The 24,428-nt window shown below is 39.8% G+C and overlaps 2 protein-coding genes across 11 annotated transcripts in view; one reads left to right on the top strand and one right to left on the bottom strand.

The window, feature by feature from the left end:
- usp9 (ubiquitin specific peptidase 9) overlaps nt 1-8,421 on the bottom strand; it is a 41,827-nt gene extending 33,406 nt beyond the window's left edge. For 3 of the 9 annotated variants that reach the window (XM_044132039.1, XM_044132036.1, XM_044132037.1), the window contains exons 1-2: nt 5,886-6,303; nt 773-1,041 (exon numbers count right to left, since the gene is read on the bottom strand). In XM_044132039.1, the coding sequence (XP_043987974.1) occupies nt 773-874 (102 nt within the window). In that variant the 5' untranslated portion in view covers nt 875-1,041; nt 5,886-6,303. Of the gene's footprint in view, nt 1-772; nt 1,042-4,949; nt 5,218-5,801; nt 5,820-5,885; nt 6,304-8,351 lie in introns of those variants that run through there. The other 6 variants (XM_044132040.1, XM_044132038.1, XM_044132032.1 and 3 more) reach the window with 4 other exon arrangements.
- Nucleotides 8,422-8,497: 76 nt separating this feature from the next.
- med14 (mediator complex subunit 14) lies at nt 8,498-24,193 on the top strand. Of its 2 annotated transcripts, XM_044132043.1 has the most exons (29): nt 8,498-8,958; nt 10,282-10,308; nt 10,428-10,533; nt 10,642-10,815; nt 10,925-11,054; nt 11,159-11,287; nt 11,405-11,512; nt 12,545-12,677; nt 12,779-12,929; nt 13,063-13,174; nt 13,728-13,853; nt 14,174-14,252; nt 14,348-14,507; nt 14,604-14,798; nt 15,010-15,144; nt 15,240-15,316; nt 15,410-15,570; nt 15,762-15,908; nt 16,721-16,965; nt 18,763-19,032; nt 19,960-20,209; nt 20,641-20,763; nt 20,957-21,133; nt 21,876-22,114; nt 22,206-22,385; nt 22,474-22,581; nt 23,002-23,127; nt 23,245-23,434; nt 23,527-24,193. In XM_044132043.1, the coding sequence occupies exons 1-29, from the start codon at nt 8,783-8,785 to the stop codon at nt 23,598-23,600; spliced, it is 4,308 nt and encodes a 1,435-aa protein (XP_043987978.1). In that variant the 5' UTR covers nt 8,498-8,782; the 3' UTR covers nt 23,601-24,193. The 2 variants fall into 2 exon arrangements, with proteins under 2 accessions (XP_043987978.1, XP_043987979.1); XM_044132044.1 differs by lacking the exon at nt 20,641-20,763.
- The last annotated feature ends 235 nt before the right edge of the window (nt 24,194-24,428 follow it).

The raw sequence follows: 24,428 nt of genomic DNA on the forward strand, positions 1-24,428 counted from the left end.
GTTCTGGTGAGTAGCTGAACAAACACACACATACAAAGACACAGGTGTTTTTCCTAAAATAAGCCTTTCTAACAATACTTGTCAATTCATCATACCTTTAGTGTTCGCAAAACACACCAATGCTCATTTATCCCCGCTGACACACACACACACACAAAGAAAAAAGACCTGAATGCAGGGATAATGCATTCAAGGTAGAAATGTATTAATTAGCATGTGGAAGAATCCCAGGATCGTCAAACTTAAATGATCTGATCAAACATCTCAAAGAAGCAAGGGCGAAGGGATTTTCCTTTTCTTTTATATCTAAATGATAATGAGAAGCTACGCATTGAGAGGAAAAGAATGATACGCATTGTTGAGTGGGATCCATATCTGAGAAATATAAAATGTGGGGGAGTACGGTTAAGGCTCCTTCTGCTTGGCTGACCTACATAGGCAGCTTGCCTCTCACATCTCAACACAGCTCATCTTTAACCACCACAGGCCTGCATGTGCACACGCGCGCGCGCACACACACACACACACACACACACACACACACCCCCTTTAACCATCACTCTGGAGTCTCTATTCATTCATTCATTGCCTCCCTTTAACTCTCTCACTCTTTTCCGTTCTCTTCTTCCCCACCCTTTTAGGTCCCAACTGGCATCTCTGTGTTGGTAGGTGGGAGCAAAACTGATTTAAAATGAAAATAAATAAATAAAAACATTTAGCTAGACTGAAAACGAGACTAAATGTCGACATATGTAGTTTGAGGTTTACCGACCTGGTTCTGTGGCAGTGGAGGTTGGCTCTGAGCATCAGGTGCCTGGCCCTGGCCCTGACTGTCGTTGCCCCCCACCGGAGAGCCACGCGTGGTGGCCGTCATGCTCGCCACAGGGCAGATCTTGGCAATCTTGGCCTCTTAGGGAGCGCTGGCCAGGAGGGAAATCACAGCCACCTCAGCTGTACAGCGGAGGGAAGAGAGCCCGAACACACGAGAGAGGGTCGCAAGCACCTGGAGATCTGGGTGTACCGCTGAGACCATTGCATAACCTGGTGAACGGAAAAGGATCAAAGGTCAAGATCCTGGCAGGCCAAAGTAAAGAGATTTTATTGTACTTTTATCAAAGAACAACAAAAGAAACCCAAAAGTAGTCAGGTTTATCTTTCATCTGTGGCTGAAGGATCTGACTGACACAATCTCTATTTTAATCACAGGTTCTCTGAGTAAAAATATGACTTTTAACAAAATAAAGTGATGAAATAGAGAGCACTTTATCTCTAAGTGAGGTTTTGTCAACTTGTATAGCTACTAGTTGACAAAGTGCAGGAAGTTAAAACTGAGCAGATCTTGATCACTTTTTATAGCAGATTATTCGCATATTCAAATCCTTTACGACGTAACAATACCATATCAGCGACCTCTGCTAGTGAAAACCTAAGACTGGGTAGAGAGCACATGACTAAAGGTCAATGATGTGACTGAAGACATTTTACATGTCCGTAATCTTTCAACCATAATAAAAGTATGTCTCCATCCTAACAGAAGAGCCTTCAGTGTGTTTTTTTTCTTCTTCAGTTTTCTTGTTATTTTTAGATAAACAAAGTGCTTCTTACAATTTTATACATTGAACACCCTTATTTTCATTTTTGTAGCAGCTTGTTTGAATGAAAGTTGGATGAAAAACATAAATGATATCCATTCAGATTCCAAGACATAAGAGGTTCTTGTTGGTAGGGAGTGTCAAGAATATTGTTGTTATGCAGTTGTAATATTTTTTTTGCAAAGTCAGAGCATCTTTCATCTTGAATTTTTCACAGGTCCAAGAAAACCTTGCATAACACTTGAATTTAAGATCTAAATTGAAAAATAACTGGACAAAACCAAACTTAAGATATCTGGTCTATTGTTAATGTTTTTCTTGCATTTCAGCTTTCTACTAAACCATGCATGTTAGAATAGTCAATTATTCTGTCCTACACAAAAAAATAAATGCAAGGCAAGATACCCTGAAGCACTTCAAATCATACAACAAGACATACTAAAACATGTCTGGTAATAGAAACTTCATTTCATGTTGTCTTCAATCTGAAATGTGGAAAGAATTCAAAATAATTCCACATAATGGCAAATCAAGAAACAAGAACTGAGTAAGTAAATGAAAGTAATACTCAAAGAGTCAAAACTCGCTGCAAAACTTTAAGATATAACACACAACCGCAGGATACAAACATTCTAAGTATATACACTTATTTTTTTTAAAACAAGTTTGTAACCTCACACATTTCCATAATCTGGGTTAAACACTCTGAATACTGGAAGTTTTGAACAGGATTTAATTTCTCTCTGTGTGAAAGGAGAGAGTCGGAGATAATCTGTGCACTGTTATTGGCCAACAGCTGTCATTTACATGTGCTGACTGAAGTGAGTACGGAAATCTTTGAACATTGCTCAAGTGAAACATAACATGAAAGAACACAAACCCCACAGGCTTCATACCAAATATTTCCCTGCTGCATAGGATGACTGTGCACACACACTCTGGGGATGTTTACAGTAGAGCAGTTGTCTAATCAAACACACACACACACACACACACACACACACACGCACACACACACACACACGAGATTCAGCAGGGTTGTGCTTGGCATTATCTTTCCAATTCATCTACTCAGGCATCTGACTTATCAAGTTTTACAAAATAAACAAAATCATGTAAACAGCACAAAAAATAAAAATAAAAAAAAGGGAAATAATTTACCTTTCACACTTGAACACCTGGTCGTAAATTCTGTTTTTTAACTTCCTTTTGACTACATCACTCAACGCTACCAGGGTGCAGCCCTTCTGAGGAGGGAGGACAGCACTAAAATGTTCATCAGTTTTAAGTTAAATAATCTAATATCAAGAAAAACCCATATGACAGAGTGTCATTATGTCTATTCATCACACGGCCTCTGCTCAGCTGAACATTCTGCCCAGGAATACCAAGAGTTTATCAGATCAACTCACGAATGCAAAAACAGAAAGAAAGAAAAACTGCGAAATCAGAATGAAGGTGCTGACACGCAATACTAACAAGTAAACAAACTCAAAACTTATAAGAAGAAGCTAGAAAAATATAACTGTTGAACCTCTCACCATTATATTGTGCTTTTAAAAAGTATTTATTGAAACATTATTTTCTAGTGCTTATGTAAGACTAGAATGATTACTATCAGGTGTAAAATGTCCTTTGCTTCAGCACCTTCAATGCTAGTTGAGTGTACTGTGGAGCCAGAGAGCATCTCCCCCACTTTGGAGAGCCTCAAGGCAAAATCTGGAGAGTTTCTATATATATTTTTTTTTAAAGTTATTAGTATTTAACAACCTGCTCAAATGAGCAAGGGATAATTTTATGACACAAAGAAAACACAGTTTGTGTTTAAATCCTTATAAAAGTGAAACAAAAAACAGAAATGTTTGATTAAGCAGTTACAACAAGGATATTTTGTGCCCAGTCAAATTTAGTGACCTGATCTGTTTTCTGCCATTTCAAACATATTTCTCCTAATTGTTGCAAATGTTTTTACAAACATTTTAAAATAATGCAACAACAGATTTCCAAATGTGTCGAAAATATCATAGAACCTATGTCAGAGTGGGTGACTCGAAAAAGTTACTTGCTGATCTATGGCACTGCGCGAGTTGGTGTATGGAGCTCAATACAGTTCGGTTTTTTTCTACATCACACACAATGGGGGTCAGATAACACCTAAATGTTATACAGTACATTATTTAACTATACAAGTGTTTCTAAAAACTAGATAGTTGTCAACTTAAAGTCGATGTTAAGGAAATGTAATCAGATTCAATAAAAAGCTACTAGCAAAAGATTACTACTAAAAAGATTTGTGGTTTGATTAGGGTTCAAAGTCCTGTATTTTATTAACGTCAACTTGTATATAATGGATCAGAACCAAAATAAATAGAGGAAGAGTGTAATAATTAGGTCTTCCAAAAATCATGCAAAATAGGTTGAATTGCACAGAAGATCGGGACATTTCTATATTTATCTCAACCAGTCAGTAAAATACTTATCCACAAAGAAACATTGACTGATTTTAAAAAAAAAATGTTGAACGAACATGAGAACAAAATATTATATTTACAGGAATGAAACTGAGCTATGTAGGGACAAAATGGCAGCAATTGATATGAAATGAGGATAAGAGCCAAATTGTCCAGATGCTAAAAGACGTCAACACAAACAAAGCAGTTTTTCATCCTTGCTTCCAGTTCAGTGCACACAATTGGATCAACGAATATTTTTCTCAAGCTTCAAAAAGTGCTTCTATTCTGCCGTATGAATGCAAAGCTATATGGAAATGCTTACATTGCGAATTTCCAAATAAAAATTATGGAAGCATAAAAATTCATGAGACCAGTGGAGACATCTGGACAGATGTGTTGCCCAATTGTATACACCTACTAAATATAAAATCAAACATTGTTTGATTTTATTTTATTTTTTTACATATGTTTTTTCTTACTTGTTACAAGGGTTGGTAATGAATATTACAGTTCAAAAATAAACCTCTAACCTCAAAAAAGAAAAAGTAATCTTTGAAACAGGACAAAACCTGTTATTTATGCAACGCAAACATACATTCTGAAGAATTTAGGTCATAAGACAAGGTGCAACGCCGGCTTTTAAATATTAGCACTCAAGTTATTTCCAGGCATAATTCCAGGCAATTTTAATCGGTCGAATAAAATTAGCATGTTTCTCGTCGAGTTTCTTCAAAACTAAGCGATCGAAAAGTTTGACAAGTACGCAGCAACATTACGTAATTAGTGCAACGACCAAGCATTGACACATGGTAGGTTTTGGTTGTTCATGCCGGTTTCTGTGGTTCGGTTTGGCTGGAAGGCGATCCGCCCAGACAGCCGAGTTTTGAGGCGGTGAAGGCCTTACCGTCCAAAGCCCACTGCGCTGTCACATATTCAGGCCTCGGCGTCCGTTTGGGCCTTGACGAAACACTCGCCCTGCAAATATGTACTTCAAAAACGGACGATCCTAAACTCATACCAAAGCTTCTTCAAAAATTAAATTTCTGATTACAAACAATCACTTGTCACACCGTTCTTGCTGACTAACTATGTAACGAGATCGCCATTTGCAATGAGCGATGGCCGTGCTAACAGGAGCCAATCTAGACAGTTAATGTTAGCCAACTGTTAGCTAGCGAGTAAACATATTTGAATAAAAATAACTTGGCAGATTATTGACATGTCTATATATGCTGGTATTCAAGCAATAAAATGTAGCTGACTTATAACCAGTCTGCAAACATTTCAACATTACGAATAAGTTAGCTAGCTATCTTTGCAAAGGATGACAGGGGAGGCGTCTATTTCCTGAAATCCAACAGTGTTCTGATACGTATTCCTAAAGTTAGAACAGGGGTAAAACATTCAAAAATATAACACACTGGTGGGTTTGCAGGTAATCAATGTAAATAGTAGCATTTCTTTCATAAAGCAATCGCGAAGTGCATTATTTAAACAAAAATTGGTTGCTTGTTCCTGCCGCTAACTTGTAAACACGGGACGTTTTAAGGAAATGTTTCTTATCAGAATGTAGACAGTATCGAGGTCCTTTTGCGGGTAGCTAACGTTAGCCTTAACTCAGTGAATTTAGAGACACATTCTTATGGCCGTAAATTAAATTATATTTACGTTGACACATTCAGCAATTTGATAGCTACTAGAGAAAGCAATGCCAGCAATTGAGAAATACAAGTATCGCTAAATGCAGTAACGTTACCTTGCACACAGCACCAGCTGACGCTAACAGTAGCTGGCTAACAATCAGCAGCCAACATACTGTGCTAATCAGCTAACAACTCACCAGGAATTTGATACGACTTCCCCTCTATTCACGGGATACGTCCAGTCTCCAGCGATTGTGTCGTCGTAGATTACATAAACGCGGCCTATATCAGTGGCAGTTTCGCAGGGTACCAAACCTGTTACTAGAAAAATCTAATTCCTACGTTTTTTCCTCCGCTTCTGGGTGTTTTTCCTGCGTCACCGGCGCGGTAACAGCCCCCTAACTCTATCTAGTCCGGTTCTGGGGCTTGTCACCTCAGTCCCAGCAGTCACTCACAACTTGAATCAGCTCAACATGGCGGAAGCGCAGTCCGACACAAACGCTTCTTAGTGAAACAGGCCAGACTGCTGTGTGAACTCCAACACTCCGGCAATGTCTATGAGCTGGTTTGCATCACAACCCCAACTACCTCTGCTTAACACAACACCCGCTGAATGGAAGAGCATAAAACCCCACTCAATTCCGATAAGAGACTCCAGTTCCAGTAATTAAATCCATTCCTGGTTTTGACTGAAATGAGGCAGAAACAAATCAACAGCTGTGGCACTTCACTATAACGCCTCCTATCGGACGGGGTGGCCATACAAGAAAGCGACATTTTTTGTTTCCTTTTAAGAATATGAAACCATCAAGCAACACCATGTATGAAGTGTATTTTGTGGCATGGCACAATAAATTAAATAAAAATACAAAACAGTTATATTCCCGTGGTTACAATGAAATAAATCATAATGAAATTGAATAAGTAAGTGTATTCCTAAATTTCTATAGGTGTCAAAATTTTTTAAATAGATAGATTTTAAGTTCACCGTTTAAAATCTAAAGCTCAAAACATTGGAATTATGTACATGTATTCCATATTTGCATAGTCCATAGTTCTCGTGGCTTTGCACAAAGGGTGCACCGGTTGCAGTTTTTTGGCCGACTGCAACTGATTTCACTCTTTTAAATATGGATTTTTGAGTCATTCCGGCTTTTATTTGTAAAGATATAAACATGATGGGAGCAAAGAGTGAATAGAAAGATATATGTAGCAAATGATTCAGCCAGGAGATGAACAGTTACATTAAGGCTTAATAGCCTCAGTCCCTGACGCTCCTTCACTATTATTGACACCTGTTATTTTTAACATCAGTACTGATATTTCTGAGTACTACGTAAGTCAAGATTTTGGTTTGGAAAAATTATTTAACATTATCACAAATTCAATTCAAATTCAAAAATATGTCAATGAGTGTTAGGTCTTCTATATAAATTAATTTGGGGCCAAGCTCTTGTTTATATTATTTATGCTTGGTGGTGTATTTATTTTTTGCATTAGACTTTACAGAATAAGAGCCACATCTGAATCAACCATCAAAGATTAGATTTTTAATTTTTGGTCTATTCACAAGCATTTAATGTGCACAGAAAATGTTCATTTAACTAAATTATAAAGAAATTAGTTTTAATTTATTATATTGATAAAATAGGTATGTTTTCCTTTGTACATGTGAAGCTGTTGATATTTTCAACCTGATCATCATGGGATCTACTTCAGGAAGTCTCTGAATATAATAATATGTCTTCTTGAAGGTTAGTGAAATTATGTTTGCTTTATATATCATTTTGAAGCTATCCTTCAAGTTATCAAATTATGACATTTATACAGTATGTCAATCAAAAGTGATGTTTTTTACAACACATAAGGTTATAATTTGGAATAATAGAATTTCTAAGAGGAAATCAATCTTTTACAAAAACTGGATAGAAAAATTAAGTTGCTTCAGAGTTCATTTACTGGAGGACAAAGAGCATGTCCTTAATTATAATGATTTCAGTCTGAGGTTTTAACTGCACACTGCTGGTAACACAAAACTTTACCTTTAGCTTTAACCATCTGGTTAAAGTGATTTGATGTATGTGTAGTAACACATCTCATTCCTGCTTTATGTATTGATAACATTTATGTTTGATCTGGGAATTTATTAGAAATGTAGTTTTCCGTTTCTGTTTGAGAATATCTCTCATTAAATTCCCTTTTCAAAAACATAACTAGAACTAGATATGGATAATTTCTTTTGCAACCTAAAATGAGAGAGATTCATTTTAAAACAATGAATGAAATGTGTCCCTTATTTTTGACTTTAAGATTTTTTTTCTTGTTTTGCAAATAATTTGAATTTGTGTATTGGGTATTAATAAAGATATTGACACCTTATAGAAATCTACACCCCTTCAATAGAGAGGAAAAAAATTAAACTCCTATAAAACCGTCATCTTGATAAAGGTGGTTTGGGATGAAACTTAATTTTTTTTCTCCTACATACACACCTCACAACTTCAACACTAGTGAATTATGTGAACCAGTGAGCAAAACATATTTAAGCTAATGTATTTAAAGTAGTACACTGTCACTTGTTTCTAGGGCAACAATTTCAGAAACATAATTTAAATGAAAAACTACCACAAGCTGACAAAGTTACAAACACTCAAACATCTTACCTGTAAGTCGGAATAGTCTGAATTGTAAACATGATGTAAGCATTGTTTTCGCTGTCAAAGCCATCCAGTCTGGTTAAAAAAAATCCACATAAACTGCAGAATATTATTGAGTCTCGCTCTTTAAAAAGTCCTGTCTGGGTTTTCTGTCTCTCCAGCTTGTATGCTAATTATCCCGATATCAAAGATGGCGGCCAAGCAGCATTGAAAATCTTCTCCGTAATGACTTACTAAATTAAGCATTAGCTGACTTTTTGTCGTTTACAGAAGTGACTAAGTCATTGCAGCGCTGCTCTTCTCATAGAAGAAATGGTGTGAGAATACGAGGAAAGTGTCTTTTGAGGAGAAGCGGGCCACTACTAGCCGAGAGTTTCCCGTTGTCTGGCTGTTTGGACAGCGGAGAAGCTAACTAGCTTCTACCGTCAATTTTTAAAATGGCTCCGGTGCAGATTGGGTCAGATGGGCCGCTCGTCCCGCTCGGAGGTCCCGTTGTCTCGGGTCCACAGCCACCACCTCCCGGGACCCCTGCTACACAGGGCGTCAAATTAAGCTTGCTTATTGAATTTCTTCTCCAGCGGACTTACCATGAAATTACCCTGCTGGCAGAGCTGTAAGTAACAGTTAGCTTAGCAGGCCCACAGGCGGGCTAATAGGCTAACGCTTGTAAACTTAAGATAACTTTAGAGCTGTAAAATAAACTCTTGTTGTTTTATTACCCTCAAACAATCAATGTGACCATCATGCTGATTTGTTAAATTAAAAAAAGACTCAATGCACAACAAGTGATTGCTTTTGGTTTTTAAGGGGCGTACAAGTAAATAACTTGCCACTACCGCTTCATAATCAGTGATCAGAGGTTTACCAGTTAGTGTTGTTAAATCTACTACCCAAATCAGTAAAAGCTGTTGTTCATATAGTGAATTTCTTTTAAGAAAATAAATATCAGGCTTCCTTTGTTGTTGTGCTGTTTACCCAAAATCAGTTACTTATTTGAGACCCTTTCACTTACAAGCTTCCACACTCACATTCCCCTGGTGACATCATATAAGGCAACCCATAGCACGTTGATTTCATATTTCTTTATTCTTATTTATATTTGCATGTTTCCAATACGTCATATTTGTGCTTTTTGTACTATTTTTTCTTTTTCTTTAAAAAAAAAAATGTCCTAGACTTAAAGTTCTTCTTAATAAAGTGCCAGAAAAGGTGAGCCCATATAGTGATGCAAGTCTGACCCTGTTTGTTGTGCACTTCTGGTCCGTTGGCTGAAAGAAAGTTACTGTGCTTGTCCGTCACTGCAAATTCAGCTGAAATACCATCATGACAATCAGACTGTTAAAACTGAGAGAGTTCCTAGAGTTAGTCAATGCCAGAGAGAAAATTTAAGAACGATTGACTGGCAGTCCGAAAGAAAGAGAGAAATTGAGTAAGTTAAAGTACTAACAGTTCAGAGTAAATGCGAATACCATTTACTCTGGCATTCGCAATGTGTCAAAGTGTCAAACCACTTGATACTTTGTGTCAAATCACTTTGACCCAGTGATTTGATTCAAATCACTAAACTACTTCAATTGGTACAAACAGAATATGGAACTGACAAATTTTATGGGTATGGATCATTGTCATCGTCATGTTTAGCTGTGGCTTTGACATCCATTTAAATATCCATCACGGGTTGGAGGAGTCAACAGAGTCAAGCAATTAGTCAAAAGCCTTGAGTTATTCTATGACAAAGTTTGTGGAAAAAGAAAAGCAAAAACACAATTGCTAACTATCTTTAAGCGGTATAAAACAAAACAAGTGTATTAGATCATTGTTCACAAAAATACAGCTAAAATAAAGAGCAGAGCATGTTATAACTTTTTAGGATAGAAGATGTGTTAATGCTGTGATTTAAATGTGGCTTAATTTAAAATCCATGTTTGTTTTGCAGGCTCCCCCGAAAAACTGATATGGAGCGGTATGTTTGTTTTAAAATATTTCCTCTTATTTATTAAATACAATAATTAGATGCACAACTTTTTTAAGGGACATTTCTTTTAATTTGACTGTCTTTTCTTAAACTTCTTTTTCATGAAGGAAAATTGAGATCGTCCAGTTTGCAAGTCGCACCAGGCAGCTGTTTGTACGTCTCCTGGCCCTGGTTAAGTGGGCAAGCAATGCGGGGAAAGTTGAGAAGTGTGCGGTACGTTGTGCTTAATGAAATCCTCCTGCTGTATGTTACGTGGTCAGTCGTCAGAGGCACAAACGTCTCGCTGACCGTACCTCTCTGACTTGGGTTGTGTTGTGACAGATGATCTCCAGCTTCCTGGATCAGCAGGCCATCTTGTTTGTGGACACAGCCGACAGACTGGCTCTGCTGGCTCGGGACGCCCTCGTGCACGCTCGCTTACCCAGCTTCGCCATCCCCTTCGCCATCGACGTCTTGACTACAGGGTCATACCCACGCCTGCCTACGTGCATACGTGTAAGACTTAAACCTTAACTTTTCTTTCCCTGTTAAAGCTGGATAAAAAGAAGATGCAGATTTGTCTAATGTGTCGCTTTATTTATTTATTTTTTCTGTCTTTGTTCAGGATAAAATAATACCTCCTGACCCAATCACTAAAACGGAGAAGCAGACCACTTTAAACCAGCTTAATCAGATTCTACGACATCGCCTTGTCACCACTGACTTGCCTCCACAGCTGGCAAATCTCACAGTTGGTAAGCAGTTGGCGTAACGGTTTTGAATTTTAACCGCCTGCTGTTAATTTTTTTTATTTATTTTCTTAATTATTATTATTTATCTCGCTTGTTTGTATATTTAGCTAATGGTCGTGTTAAGTTTCGGGTGGAGGGAGAGTTTGAGGCCACTCTGACAGTAATGGGCGATGATCCTGACATTCCCTGGCGGCTGTTGAAGTTGGAAATTCTAGTGGAAGACAAAGAAACTGGAGGTGAGGAAACTAATTCTGATTATTTTTTATGAGTAATGTCTGTAGTGTGGCAAAATATGTGGTGATTTTCTCTTTTTTCATTTTTTTTTTTTTTTTACTTCCATTGCTTACTAACAGATGGAAGAGCACTGGTCCACAGTTTGCAGGTGAACTTCATCCACGAGTTGGTCCAGGCTCGACTTTGTGCCGATGAAAAACCCCTACAGGACATGTACAACTGCCTGCGTATCCTTTTCAATGTTCCTGTGTTTGCTTATTGAGACAAACATTTTCAGGCTGTTTCCTGGTCTGGATGTATGTGGAGAAAGTTTACGAGAGCAGGGGAAGAATATTGGTATTCACAGAACGTGTTTCTGCTTCCATCTTCGAACAGTTCAGTCCATCTTTAATGCCTAGTCCATGTAGATAATTGTCCATGAATTTAGATTAAGTTTTGTATCTATGCTTTAAAACTGATGCAATATGTATCAGATTTAAATGCACTTCATAAGCGGCTTTTGTGCAACGGTTCAGGTTTTGTCCAGTTCTGCTCTGTCCCTCTGCGGTAGTGTGTGTGTTGAAGCATATAGGGTATTGACTGATCAAGCAGACAAGTGTAGAATTCCAATGAGAATCCCAGCTGCAGTAATGCATCCTGCCTAGCACCCTTTCATTAATTCTTAAATAACAAATCAGCTTTTTGTTGGCGGCAAAGAAAGAGCAGCACTGTTCCTGCAAGCGTCGGTCATCTGAGGTGTTTTTCTTAAATTTTTTTTATTTTAAACTACTTAAGAGATGGGAGCTTCCACACCTGTCAGCATGTTTATGAAATATGGCGAAATTACATTTTCTGTCAACTACAGAGCTTCGACGTATATTTAGCTAAACATTTGCGTGCGACAGCAATGCTTTGGCGTACAAAATCTTGATATCAGTTTCTGTTAAAATGCATCTTTCAAGCCGAAATAGAAACAACCAGGTGTTAGCATTTATGCAATCGTCAAACTCTTAAAGACTTCATCAAGCCTGCGAGTTGAGCAAGACTGTGCTAATCACAATGCTAATCAGTACATCTCTGCACTGGCTTTCACCCACCGCCACGTCAAAGAGCAGTCTGTGTGAGGCACAAGCAACCCTTTAACTAATAATCTACATCTTGAAGGATGTGTGGGTGTGTGTGTTTTGAATGTTAATGCCGCAATAAGTAAAATAGTCAACCGTCTACCTTGATCTGTAATTGCCCCCAGACCGTGCTTCCTTTAACTGCACCATTTCCAGATTCCTTTTGTCTGTCGCTGCAGCTCGAGGTTCTCCATTCTCAGACACTGATGCTGATCAGAGAGCGCTGGGGAGACCTGGTACAAGAGGAAAAATATGTTCCGGCAAAATACCTCACGCTTTCCGTCTGGAAGTAAGGCTTCTACACTTTCAGACGGGAAAGAGAATAAGGTTTAATGAAGAAACATTAAAAATAAAAGACCAAATTGCTTTTATCTGTTTCATCTTTTACAGCCAACAGGTTTTGGGTAGAAAAACAGGCACAGCATCAGTGCATAAAGTCACAATCAAGATTGATGAATCAGATGGATCTAAGCCATTGCAAATATCTCATGAGCCTGCTCTCCCTGCCTGCGACTCAAAGTTAATGGAGCGAGCCATGAAGGTGAAATTAAAAATGAAAATGGTTTCTGTTCCTAATGTAATGCAACATTTAGACCATTAGGATTTTCTTTGCATTTAAATTACAGCTTCAGCTAAGTTTTTTTTTTCTCCTCTCTTTCTTCTGACTTGTTTAGATTGATCATCTCTCAGTAGAGAAGCTGCTGATTGACAGTGTTCATGCCCGCGCCCATCAGAAGCTGCAGGAGCTCAAGGCCATTTTAAAGACCTGCAATCCCAGTGATAATTGTATGTATTTCATCTTTGTGTCTGCTTGACAGAGTCATTAAAACCCAGAACCTTTCTGCTGTTAGTTTTATGCCAGATGTAATAAGGTTCCTTGTTCTTTCCCCCCCCCTCACATCATTTGAATATTTACTGAAAAGTATTGGGGATCATGAAGATAGGTTTTTGGTTGCATCCTTTAAAGGTTTTTATCTTATTGCCAACCCATACAATTTATTTATTTGTGTTTTTCTTTGGTACATTTATGTCGTGATACAGACTTGATTTCCATTCATTATGGGCTTAAAAAAATCTTAAATTTGAGTTGGTGAAACCTGCAGAAACTTGTAACAAGTGTCTCAGAAAGTTTTCCACATATAACAAGGAGGATTGGATCACTTTTCCCCCTTAGTAAATGAAATCACTCCACAGCTTTACCAGTCTTGGCTACTAAAGCTGTATATTTTTCTTTCTAAAGCACATATTTTACTAGTCTGTCTTGATTTGTCCCAGTGTACGTTTTCCAGTCATATTTAGTGTCAAATACTTGCTTGTTTTACTGCATTGGTTTCTCCAGCATTCATTGAGACAGCTTTGCCCACGTTGGTCGTTCCGATACTTGAGCCATGTGGTCGCTCGGAGTGCCTGCACATTTTTGTAGATCTTCATTCTGGCATGTTTCAACCCATGCTCTATGGATTAGGTAAGCAGCAGCAAATGTTAACTCCTCTTTTTTGGACCCTGTGTTTTTTTTGTGTTTGTTTTTGATTAGCCTGATTCTTACACCAGTTCTGCATTAGTGTTGTCTTTTAAAATAAGCTTTTAGTAAATTATACTTTTTTATGTTTTAACTACAATTTGACTAATTTAGTTTAAAAATTTAACTCCTTCTATTGATGTTCTTTTTTCTGTCAACTTTCATCTGATTGTGTTTAAAGCTTGGGCTGCACATTTATCTGTAATTGTGATTTGTTGGCTTTCTTCAGTCTCTGGACCATAAATCCTGGTTTGTTCTCTCTATAGACCAGTCCATGCTGGATGACATTGAAAAGACGGTCAATGATGATATGAAGCGCATTCTCTCTTGGCTTCAGCAGCTCAAGTAAATTCATATAAACTAAGTCGATCTTTATTTACTGAATGTAATAAATTATGAACACTGCGCGGGACTGTGAGGCATTCATTCTTTCCGGTTAGGTTCTGGCTGGGGGAGCAGCGATGTCGACAGTCCGTGAAGCACCTTCCCACCGTTTGCTCCGACATCCTTCACCTCTCCAATTCAGCCACGCATCCAGTCGGCAGCTTGACCAAGCACAAACTCTTCATCAAGCTCACTCGTCTCCCACAGTACTACATTGTGAGTTTTGTCGGCCAGTTTATTATTTAAAGACATGATCGTTCACTATGCATTTTTTTTTTCTTTTTTCAAATATTTTCTCTGGTTTCCTTGCAGGTGGTGGAAATGCTTGAAGTGCCCAGCAGTCCCACAGCATTACAGTACAAATACTCTTTCCTGTCAGTTTCTCAGTTGGAGGGAGAGGATGGGCCTATGTGTGCGCAACTTTTGCAGCTTTTTAAACCCAACCTGGAATACCTTGTCCAGGACCCAACAACAGTGAGAGAGGCTCGACCTGGAACTAAAAGAAAGGTAGTAGTTTATTTTATATTGTGAAGAAATTAATGGGTTTAATGTCAGATTATGAACTTTGTGTAGAAATGTTTTGGGTCCTGTTATAGTTTATAACACCTAAATAGAAAGTCTGGCACAACTACAAACCTGCCAAGCTCACACTGTCTTCCTAATGTTACTGCACATGCTTCAAAGACACCTTACACATTGTTATGCTTCTCCTCTGTAGATTGCTGGAGATCAAGGAGACTCTGAGCCTAAGAAGCCCAAGAGATCTGGGGAAATGTGTGCTTTCAACAAGGAGCTGGCTCATCTTGTAGCCATGTGCGATACCAACATGCCTTTTATTGGTCTCAGAGCAGAGGTCAGTCAGCTTTTGGTCTTCAGGGGTAGATTTGTGGATTCAAGGCTTGTAATTCCCAGCTGATCCCAAATGGTTTTTCTTTCTCTTCCGAGTAGCTTTCCAACATGGCGATTCCAAGCGAGGGAGTGCAAGTGGAAGGGGACGGGAGTAGTCACGCAATCCGACTGCTAAAGTAATGCAAACACTGTCTCCATGTGCTTTCTTCCGTGTGTTTTGTTCCCTTCAATCTGTAAAACGCTAAACTGTTATGGCTCGTGTTTTCTAGGATTCCCCCTTGTAGAGATGTCGGAGAGGAAACCAGGAGAGCTTTGGAGCGCTCCCTCTTGGACAGCACCATTCGCTTGCAGGGCAGGAATAACCGGACCTGGGTGGCTGAGCTGGTGCTGGCCAACTGTCCGCTCAGCAGCACCAACAGCAAGGAACAAGGTCCTTTTCATTTTTTACCAAATGCACATCATTTCTTCCACTGAAAATAATCATTTTAGCATCTTTTTTTATTCAGAATAATGTATTATGATACCTCTGTAATTTTGTCATTATTTTTTTTATAGAAAAAAAAAATGTTCCTCTGTTTGCATTGTGAGCCGTCTTCTCACCGAGTTTCCCTGTTCCACCAGCCTCCACTCGCCATGTGTATTTGACCTATGAAAACCCTCTGTCGGAGCCCGTGGGCGGGAGGAAGGTGGTGGAGATGTTCCTGAACGACTGGAAAGCCATCAGCCAGCTCTACCAGTGTGTTCTGAACTTTTCCTGCACACTGCCAGGTGGGCGCATATTGACCTGAAAAAAAGGCCTTCACATTTGCCAACAATCCGATTACAGAGATTAGCGAGGCTCCTACAAGCACTCGGAACATTTGGAATTTTAATTAAGTAATTTCCAGGTGTGGAGAAATATAAAAAAAAAATGTACAAACTAAGGCTGAAGTGATTAATCGATTGATGAAATAATCAACTAGTCATCAACTGATTAGTCAGTAACTGGAGTACACAGATTCACAAAGGCCATTTGCTGAAAAAGCAACATATTTAGAGGAGTAATTAAGCCAAGATGACTTCTATACATTTTGTATTTAAGATAAAAAAAAAACCTCTGTCTTTAAATATGTTTTAGTCAAATCTCATGTGGCAGTTTTAGCTTCAAATTCACTAAAGGAATGCTAAGTTATTGGCTTTTAGCAAAAACATGTTTTTCTTATTTAGAAAAGGAACTGAGTTATTTGTTGTTTTATCAGATTTCTAATATTTTATATAATTGGCAGAAGTGGTTAAATGAAAAATCTATAGAATGTGCAAATTTTCTCATGGATGCATCAATTCACCCTTTTGACTGTTTTATTAAAGCGGACCTTTGTATAAATATCTGTAGACAATTCAGAGTGAAATCTGGTGCTCATGTTTTAACAATTGTTAAAAAAAAAAATTGGACTTTGGAAATTTGTATCTTGAAAAATATGACATTTAGAACACCATGTAGGAATCCTGCAGTCTGGGTTCTATGTTTTCTGCATAGGAAAATCCACCTATATTTGTAAGTATCGTTTCTGCTGTGTAACACGCTGATTCCTTCACTTCAGAAATGCCTCCTTACCTCAGCCAGTTCTCAGAGGTCCGGCTGTATAACTACCGCAAGCTGGTGCTGTGCTACGGCACCACCAAAGGCAGCTCCGTCACCATCCAGTGGAACTCCAACACGCAGCGCTTCCACCTCTCCCTGGGCACCGTGGGGCCCAACTCTGGCTGCTCCAACTGCCACAACATCATCCTCCACCAGCTGCAGGAGATGTTCAACAAGAACCCGAACGTGATGCAGCTGCTGCAGGTACACGGTCAAAACTCTTGAAACAGTACTTCTAGAAAGTATATTCAACTGGCTGCTTTGATGTGCTGAGCTTTCTAATACATTGATGGATGTGAAAAACAAGTTAGATGATCTTTAAACCAGTGGTCCCCAACCTTTTTATTACCACGGACCTGTCAAGACTTGGCAATTTTGCTGCGGCCCGGCGTCCGCTGTCTTTTATCAAACGCCTTTTCTTTTTGTTACGTCTTTTATCGTTAAAATGAGTCCACAAACTATCACTGCTGCTTCCACATCGTCATCTGTGTTTGACTATTCTAAATTCAGGTATGGTATGTTGGGGGTTTTACTGGATTTTCTTCTACCGGGATGTTTGTGAGTGGAATCGGTTGCTGCCGTGTAGCTGGACACACGAACCGACCAAACTTGTTGGACTTTTAGTGTCTCTGTGGTCACAGAGGTTTGGAAAATCGGCCGACAATCCTTAAATCAACCAGACCTAAAATCACAAGCTCTCTTCCTCTCATCTCGTCTCGACCATTGCCCTAACGCGCTCCGACTCTGGTCGCTATGGTAACGTTTACATATCCCTTCAAAATAAGATACAGATGCACCAAAAAACGAACATTTTACTTTCGTGAACATTTTAACTCATGGTAACGACTAATGGGAGCCCTGAGCTTGTTTCTCTGCAACCAGACGGTCCATCTGGGAGTGATGAGAGACAATGACACCAGAAGTGTTGCTTATGCACAGGGTGTTTGGTCTTTACTGGTGAAACAGTTTGAAGCTTCATTGCCTCATTAACGAGCCGGTCACCACATCATGCAGAGCTTTGAGTGTGGGAATCACCTACCGGGATAAATCCATTCTCCTGTCTCTTGTCCCTTCACAAAGAAACTTTCCAAAGACATCTGATCTGTTTCTTACTCATTTTGCTGCTTGTGGGCTCAGTGTTGGCGCGCAAGACGGAACCGAGAGAATCCGGTTAAAGGATTTTCAACATAAAAGATCCTCCAGACTCAAATAATACATAAAATGGAAATATTCCACTGCCTTGTACCAACTGGTCCACGGCCTGGGGTTTGAGGACCACTGGTTTAAACCACAGGAGTGCTGCATTCAATTAGCATTTGTCAGTGCTTCCAGGAGGTTGAGATGGCTTCTTGTGTTTGCTGATGTCTAAAATTGCTGATTATGTTTCACCTTTTTCAAAAAGTAGCTGGGAAAGCTGCAATTTAAGCTTTATTTTTGCCATAACATTGACTTACAAAAATGTTGACATTGGTTCACATGACCTTCCCAAAAAAAGACAAGATTTTAATATGCAAAGTGCAAAAAACACTTTCAAATAAAATCATGTCCTGAGGAGCTGTCAAAGTGCAAAAGAATAATTCCATATTGGCCATTCAAGTTAATATGAGCTGTTTACACAGTGTAAATAAATCCTATTGAACAGAGATAGGATTGCAGAAAAAAAAAGTTATCATTTAGTTTCATCCTTTTGTGACAAGGGTTAAAGGGATTTTCCAAAATTCAGCCAAGTTGCAGTGATTGGTCATTAAAAAAACATAAAGGTGATTGGCCGGATTTGCTGAAAAGTTTTGATAACTGATCAAGATTGCAAGTCTGCGCCACATTTGCGAATACTTTGCTTTAAGTTGCATTAATAGCTGCGATCGCAACTTCCTGGAGGGACTGATTCAACAAGCTGTGAGAAAATAAAACATGAAGTCATTTCAGTATCTGTATTTTCAAACAAACTGCACAGATCTACAAAATTGTTTTTTCTTTTTCTTCTTTTTGTGACTTTTCTAGGTGCTCTATGACACACAAGCTCCTCTCAATGCAATCAACAAGCTACCAACAGTGCCCATGCTGGGCCTCACCCAGCGCACCAACACTGCCTACCAGTGTTTCTCCATTCTGCCCCAGTCCCCCACGCACATCCGCCTAGCGTTCCGCAACATGTACTGCATCGACATCTACTGCCGCAGCCGAGGAGTGGTAGCCATTCGAGACGGAGCCTACAGTCTGTTTGACAACACTAAGATTGTGGAAGGGTTTTACCCTGCTCCAGGACTCAAGGTAAACGGGAGGAAAAGGGTTCCACTTTTTTGTCAAAACTATGAAAGAGACGATGCTTGTTTATTTATTTATTTATTTTAGAAATTTTTTTAGTAAGTTTATTAGATTTTGTCTTTGATTATTAGTTTTTTATTGCTCACAAAAATGCTAAGTGCGAAGGAGAGCTAACAAACTGCACATTAACCTGAGCACTGCTGCCTGATAGTGAAACATGGTGTTGGCAGTATCATGCTCTGGGAGTATCTTCTTTAGTTTTTCCAGGATGTCTGCGCAGTCCTTGGAAGGTCTTACGTCAATGTAGCTGAAATCAAGGCCTTAAAATGTCTTAAATTCATTAAAAAAGTGCAAATATGTTATTTCAAGGTCTTAAGGTTTGTGTCAACAGAACTATTTAATCTAATACATTATATATATGTTTATATGATGTACATATGTATATTTTTTCTTGTGGGACTTCTCTGTCAGGCAAAAATTTGAGTCGCACTTGGATACCTTACTTGTCTTCTGTGACTTCAGTCAGTTGAGGCTACCTCTCGCTAGCTGCTAATGTACCCTTGCTAGCTAGCTTTTTTTTGTCTATTGATCGTGTGAGAGATGGGCATGGGTAAGATTGACAAAGATGTTTGTACATTACTGTAAAGATTACGGCCTTAAATTCATTTCATAATGGTCTTAAATTTGAGTTAATAACACCTGCAAAGACCCTGGTTTCATTCATTAAACTCATTTATTACTTTCTTTCCACTTCATAACTTTGTAGTACTTTGTGTTGCATACAGTCTGAATAATTATGTGGACACCACTTAATTAGCAACAATTAAGTGGTGTCGATAGTTTTGCAGGACACTAGACACTAAAAATATCCCCCAAAACCAGTGATGTGATTCAGTTTTTCCACAGCAAACATTTCTCTCTCTCCTCCTTCAGACATTCCTTAACATGTTTGTGGACAGCAGCCAAGACGCCCGCAGACGTTCCGTCAACGAAGACGACAACCCTCCCTCCCCTGTGGGCGTCGACGTGATGGACAGCCTGATGAACCAGCTGCAGGCTCAGCAGCAGCCCCAGACCATGAGAGGGGGCGCCGGAGGCGTATACCCGCCTCTTACATCGCCGCCACCAAATTATCTCGCCAATGTTACTCCGTCGCCCTCCATGATGCCCACACAGTCGCCAGGTAACGGACATCGTGATTCCCTCTTATACTTGTGAGTGTGGAGGTCTTGTTCTGTTTGTGTCTCATCTCATTCACACATCTTGTTCTAAACGATGGAATTTTTAGTTTGACTCTCATGTCGTCATGGTCACAGACGTATTTGTTGCTGAAGCAAATCATCTGAGAGCTTCTGCTGCCACGTGTGCCCTTTTTAGTTTGATGAAAATACAAGACCATTTATGTTTCTCATGCAACATGTGCACACCGAAAAAAAAAAGCATGTGTTCAGCCATGTTCCCTCCCTCCATTGGTCTCCATCTCAGCACCCAGCCAGACGCTACAGCCTCTCTGTCCAGCTTTAGCTTGTATGCTCACGAGAGATTGCGGTTGTGTGTGAGAGGAGCAGAGTCTTATGAGCCATTTGACGAATGTGTGTGTATATATATATGCAGGAAACATCCATGCCTCTGGCTCCCCTAGTGGAGCTTTGAGGGCGCCCTCTCCTTTTGGCCCCACCCCGTCTCCGTCGTCTCTGGGCATAGCCATGGGCCAAACCAGCTTTGCCAGTCCCCACGGTAAGCAGCAGGGAGGGCCGTAAATGCTGGCCCCTGCTGGGCGAGGGGCTTGAACAGGCCGAAGCGAACATGACCAAGCCTTTTGAGCCCTGCAAACATTTAAGACTTATAAAGCCAGGGCACACAGTGGTGTATTTATAACTTTGATTGTAAATTATGTTTAGTGACTGATTATTGGCTCTCTTCAATCTAGGTCCTCTGGACCCAAGCTCTCCTTACACCATGGTGTCTCCCAGCCACAGGGGCCAGTGGCCAGGCTCACCCCAAGTTTCAGGGCCTTCTCCTGGGGCCAGAATCCCTGGCATGTCCCCCGGTAATCCTTCGCTGCACTCACCTATTCCCGACCCCAACTCTCCACGTGCTGGGAGTAGTAAGTACCGCTTTCTCAATACTAATACTAACTCTATTAGGGCTGCATAATATATCTTAAATACACAACTTTTGCAATATTAGACTGTGCAATAATGCAAAATTAAAGGACTAGTTGATGTGCTATGTTTGTTGGTTCTAATATTCACACTTTTCATGCTAAAAATACTTTCAGCCTCACTGCAGGAAATACCCACACATAAAACGAGGATGATGCCAGAGATGATAAAATGTTGGCAGCATTATCATGACATTTGAGGAAGAGATGAGTGAGGACTCCATATTTATTGCAAATGAAATTGCCATCAAAATATTTTAAAATAAACACCACCATGACATATTTTCTAGTATCGTGAGGATCAAAGTTTAGTGGCCAGTTATCAATTTTAAGTTTTTCCAAAGTTCTGATCTGCAAATAGCAGGTTTATCTGATTCTTTTTTGTTTTTTAAATATGAACTATAAATAGGTTGCATGGAAAAAAAAATTTTTGTTGCCTTCCCTGTGTGTGACAAACCTAACATTGTCTGTCACACATAGACAAAACAAAGATGAAAAGATTATGCATCCATTATTAGTGATTAGTTGAGGTACCTGGGGAAAAAAAATCTTTGATAAACCGAAACCTGAGCAGTGCATCATCCTTCAGTAACACAAGAACAGTCACTTAGATCAGCCTTAAGTAAATTAAATTCTGTTTTTCTACCTTTTCAAAATCCCCTCTTTTTTTCTGTCTTTGCCTTAGGTTCCCAAGTCATGCCTACCAGTATGCCTCCTCCCCGAAAGCTACCTCAGCGCCCCTGGGCTGCGTCCATCCCCACCATCCTCTCGCACAATGCCTTACACGTGCTTCTGCTCCCCTCACCCACGCCCTGCATGGTACCCGGCCTGGCAGGAAGCTATCTCTGCTCGCCACTGGAGCGCTTTTTGGGTTCCGTTATCATGAGGCGCCACCTACAGAGGATCATCCAGCAGGAGGCGACGGTGAGTGTCTCATCAGCAATCGGTTGTTTGCTTCTTGCGTTGAATTTGAGCGTTTTTAGTGTAATCGCCTGTCGTGTCGCGTCTGCTTCAGTTATCGATCGTGAACTCCAACGAGCCAGGCGTGATCATGTTCAAGACGGATGTTCTCAAGTGCCGAGTGGCTCTCAATCCAAAGAACTATCAGACTCTGCAACTCAAAGTTACCCCAGAAAACGCAGGGCCCTGGTCCCAGGAGGAGCTTCAGGTGCTGGAGAGATTCTTCGAGACCCGGGTAAGTGAAAAGGCCAGTCAACAGCTAAAATAGCACACCTCCACTTCGTTTTATCCTAATAATCCTTCTTTTAATTTTCTCTTGTCAGGTTGCTGGTCCTCCCTTTAAATTCAACACTCTGAGTGCCTTCACGAAACTGCTCGGTGCTCCCACTAATGTTCTTAGAGACTGTGTGCGCATCATGAAGCTTGAGCTGGTGCGTAGTTTTCATTCTGCTTTAAAGGCTACTTTTGTCTTATTAGTGAATTCTTTATTGTCAAAGATGTAAATATCTCAATTTCCAGTTAGCATTTTTTTATAGCTATACAAAGATTCTAAAACAGCTTTCAAAACCCATTTTCTGCCCTCACCGTCGCATTAGATTTTATTAATTCATTAATTTCTGCTTGGAGCAGAGGCGTAGTCACACTGTGCGAGTGAGTAGTTGTTGATGTTATGACCAGTTTGTTACACATAAATCAGTCTAATAATTTGAAAAAAATATGCCTTTTCACGTTTCCTACTGCCTATTCTCCGGTCAGGGATGATCTCACTGAAAATCATCCAGCTCCAACCAACACATGTTTTATCTGTGTATCTCTAGTCAGGCTTGACTAAAATATTTCTCTCTCGCCAGTTCCCTGACCAGGCTGGACAGCTCAAGTGGAATGTCCAATTCTGTCTCACCATCCCTCCCAGTGCGCCCCCTATCGCTCCTCCTGGGACCATCGCTGTGGTGCTCAAGGCCAAAATGCTTTTTTTTGTAAGTTGCACCATCCCTCCTACCTCCGTGTACATTACAGACCTTTAAATATTTGCAGGAGCCTGACTGTGTGTGTGTGTGTGTGTGTGTGTGTGTGTGTTTGGTTTTGTCTCACAGCTGCAGCTCACCCAGCGCATCCCGGTGCCCCAGGACCCCGTGAGCATCATTGTTCCCATCGTGTACGATATGGCCACGGGCCTCACTCAGCAGGCTGATATTCCCAGGCAGCACAGCTCCTCTGGGGCTGCAGCGCTTCTGGTCTCTAATATCCTCAAGAGGTTCAACGAGCTGCACCCTTCCAGGCAGGGTAAGGCTCCATAACAACCCCCCTTAATCTAACATCGACTCCGATTCTGACTTTACGGGAGTCGACCTTTCTCATACGCTCTTGTTTTTCAGGCGAGTGCACCATATTTGCATCCGTTCAGGAGCTGATGGCCAGCCTGTCGCTTCCCCCCAGCACTCGACAGTAACCTGTTCAGACTTTGTCCTGAAACCGAACTGGAGTCGCCTGAGATGGAGTCCAGAGCTGACGTGACAAAAAAAAAAAAAAAAGAGGAAAAGCGGTTGTCTGAATCCAGCATGCCATCCCTCTTCAGCTGAAAACTTTGACTTGGAATGAAATCAATGCTGAATGCAAAGGAAAAAATATATATAAATATGTTATTTTTGTTCTGCAGGCACTTGTAAGCAGAAATATCTATTGAAAATTAAGATTGTTTACAAAAATATGTATATTGTTGTAAATTTGCTTGTCAGAAAGAAAATCAGGTGAGATCGTTTTTGCGAGATTTTTTTTTGTCTTATGTTTGACATTATTGTAGTTTTCAGGGGATAGATTCCTTAGCACACTATTTAATGATCCTCTTGCCTTTGTTTTGTCAGTATCTCTGCTTTTCTTTTTTTATTTGAATTTTTCATTTTCTATACTCTAAAACTGTGATAAACTTTATAAGCCAGTTGTATTTTACTAAGAACTATTTTGAGTCCTGATTGAAGGATTTGGAGACATGCTGTCTGACTTTGCTATTTAATAAACAAAGCCCCGTGTTGGTTTGTGCTTTAAGGATCTTCCATTCAGCGGTGATTGTTGAAGTGCTCACTCTTGACTTGGGGAAAAAAAATTATTTCCTCTCAATGCCGCCCTAGGGAGGAAGCGCATTTCACCAGAGATCTCCTTCTGTTGGTGTGTTTCTCATCAACGTAGATGAGGTTGGGTTGTAGATGAACCTGTGGTTCAGAATGTTCCCCTTGGGGAAATTAGTCCATAATAAAAACATAAATTGGTCTAATGATAATTT

The sequence above is a fragment of the Gambusia affinis genome, linkage group LG11 (genome assembly GCF_019740435.1).
Source record: "Gambusia affinis linkage group LG11, SWU_Gaff_1.0, whole genome shotgun sequence".
Lineage (NCBI taxonomy): Eukaryota > Metazoa > Chordata > Actinopteri > Cyprinodontiformes > Poeciliidae > Gambusia > Gambusia affinis.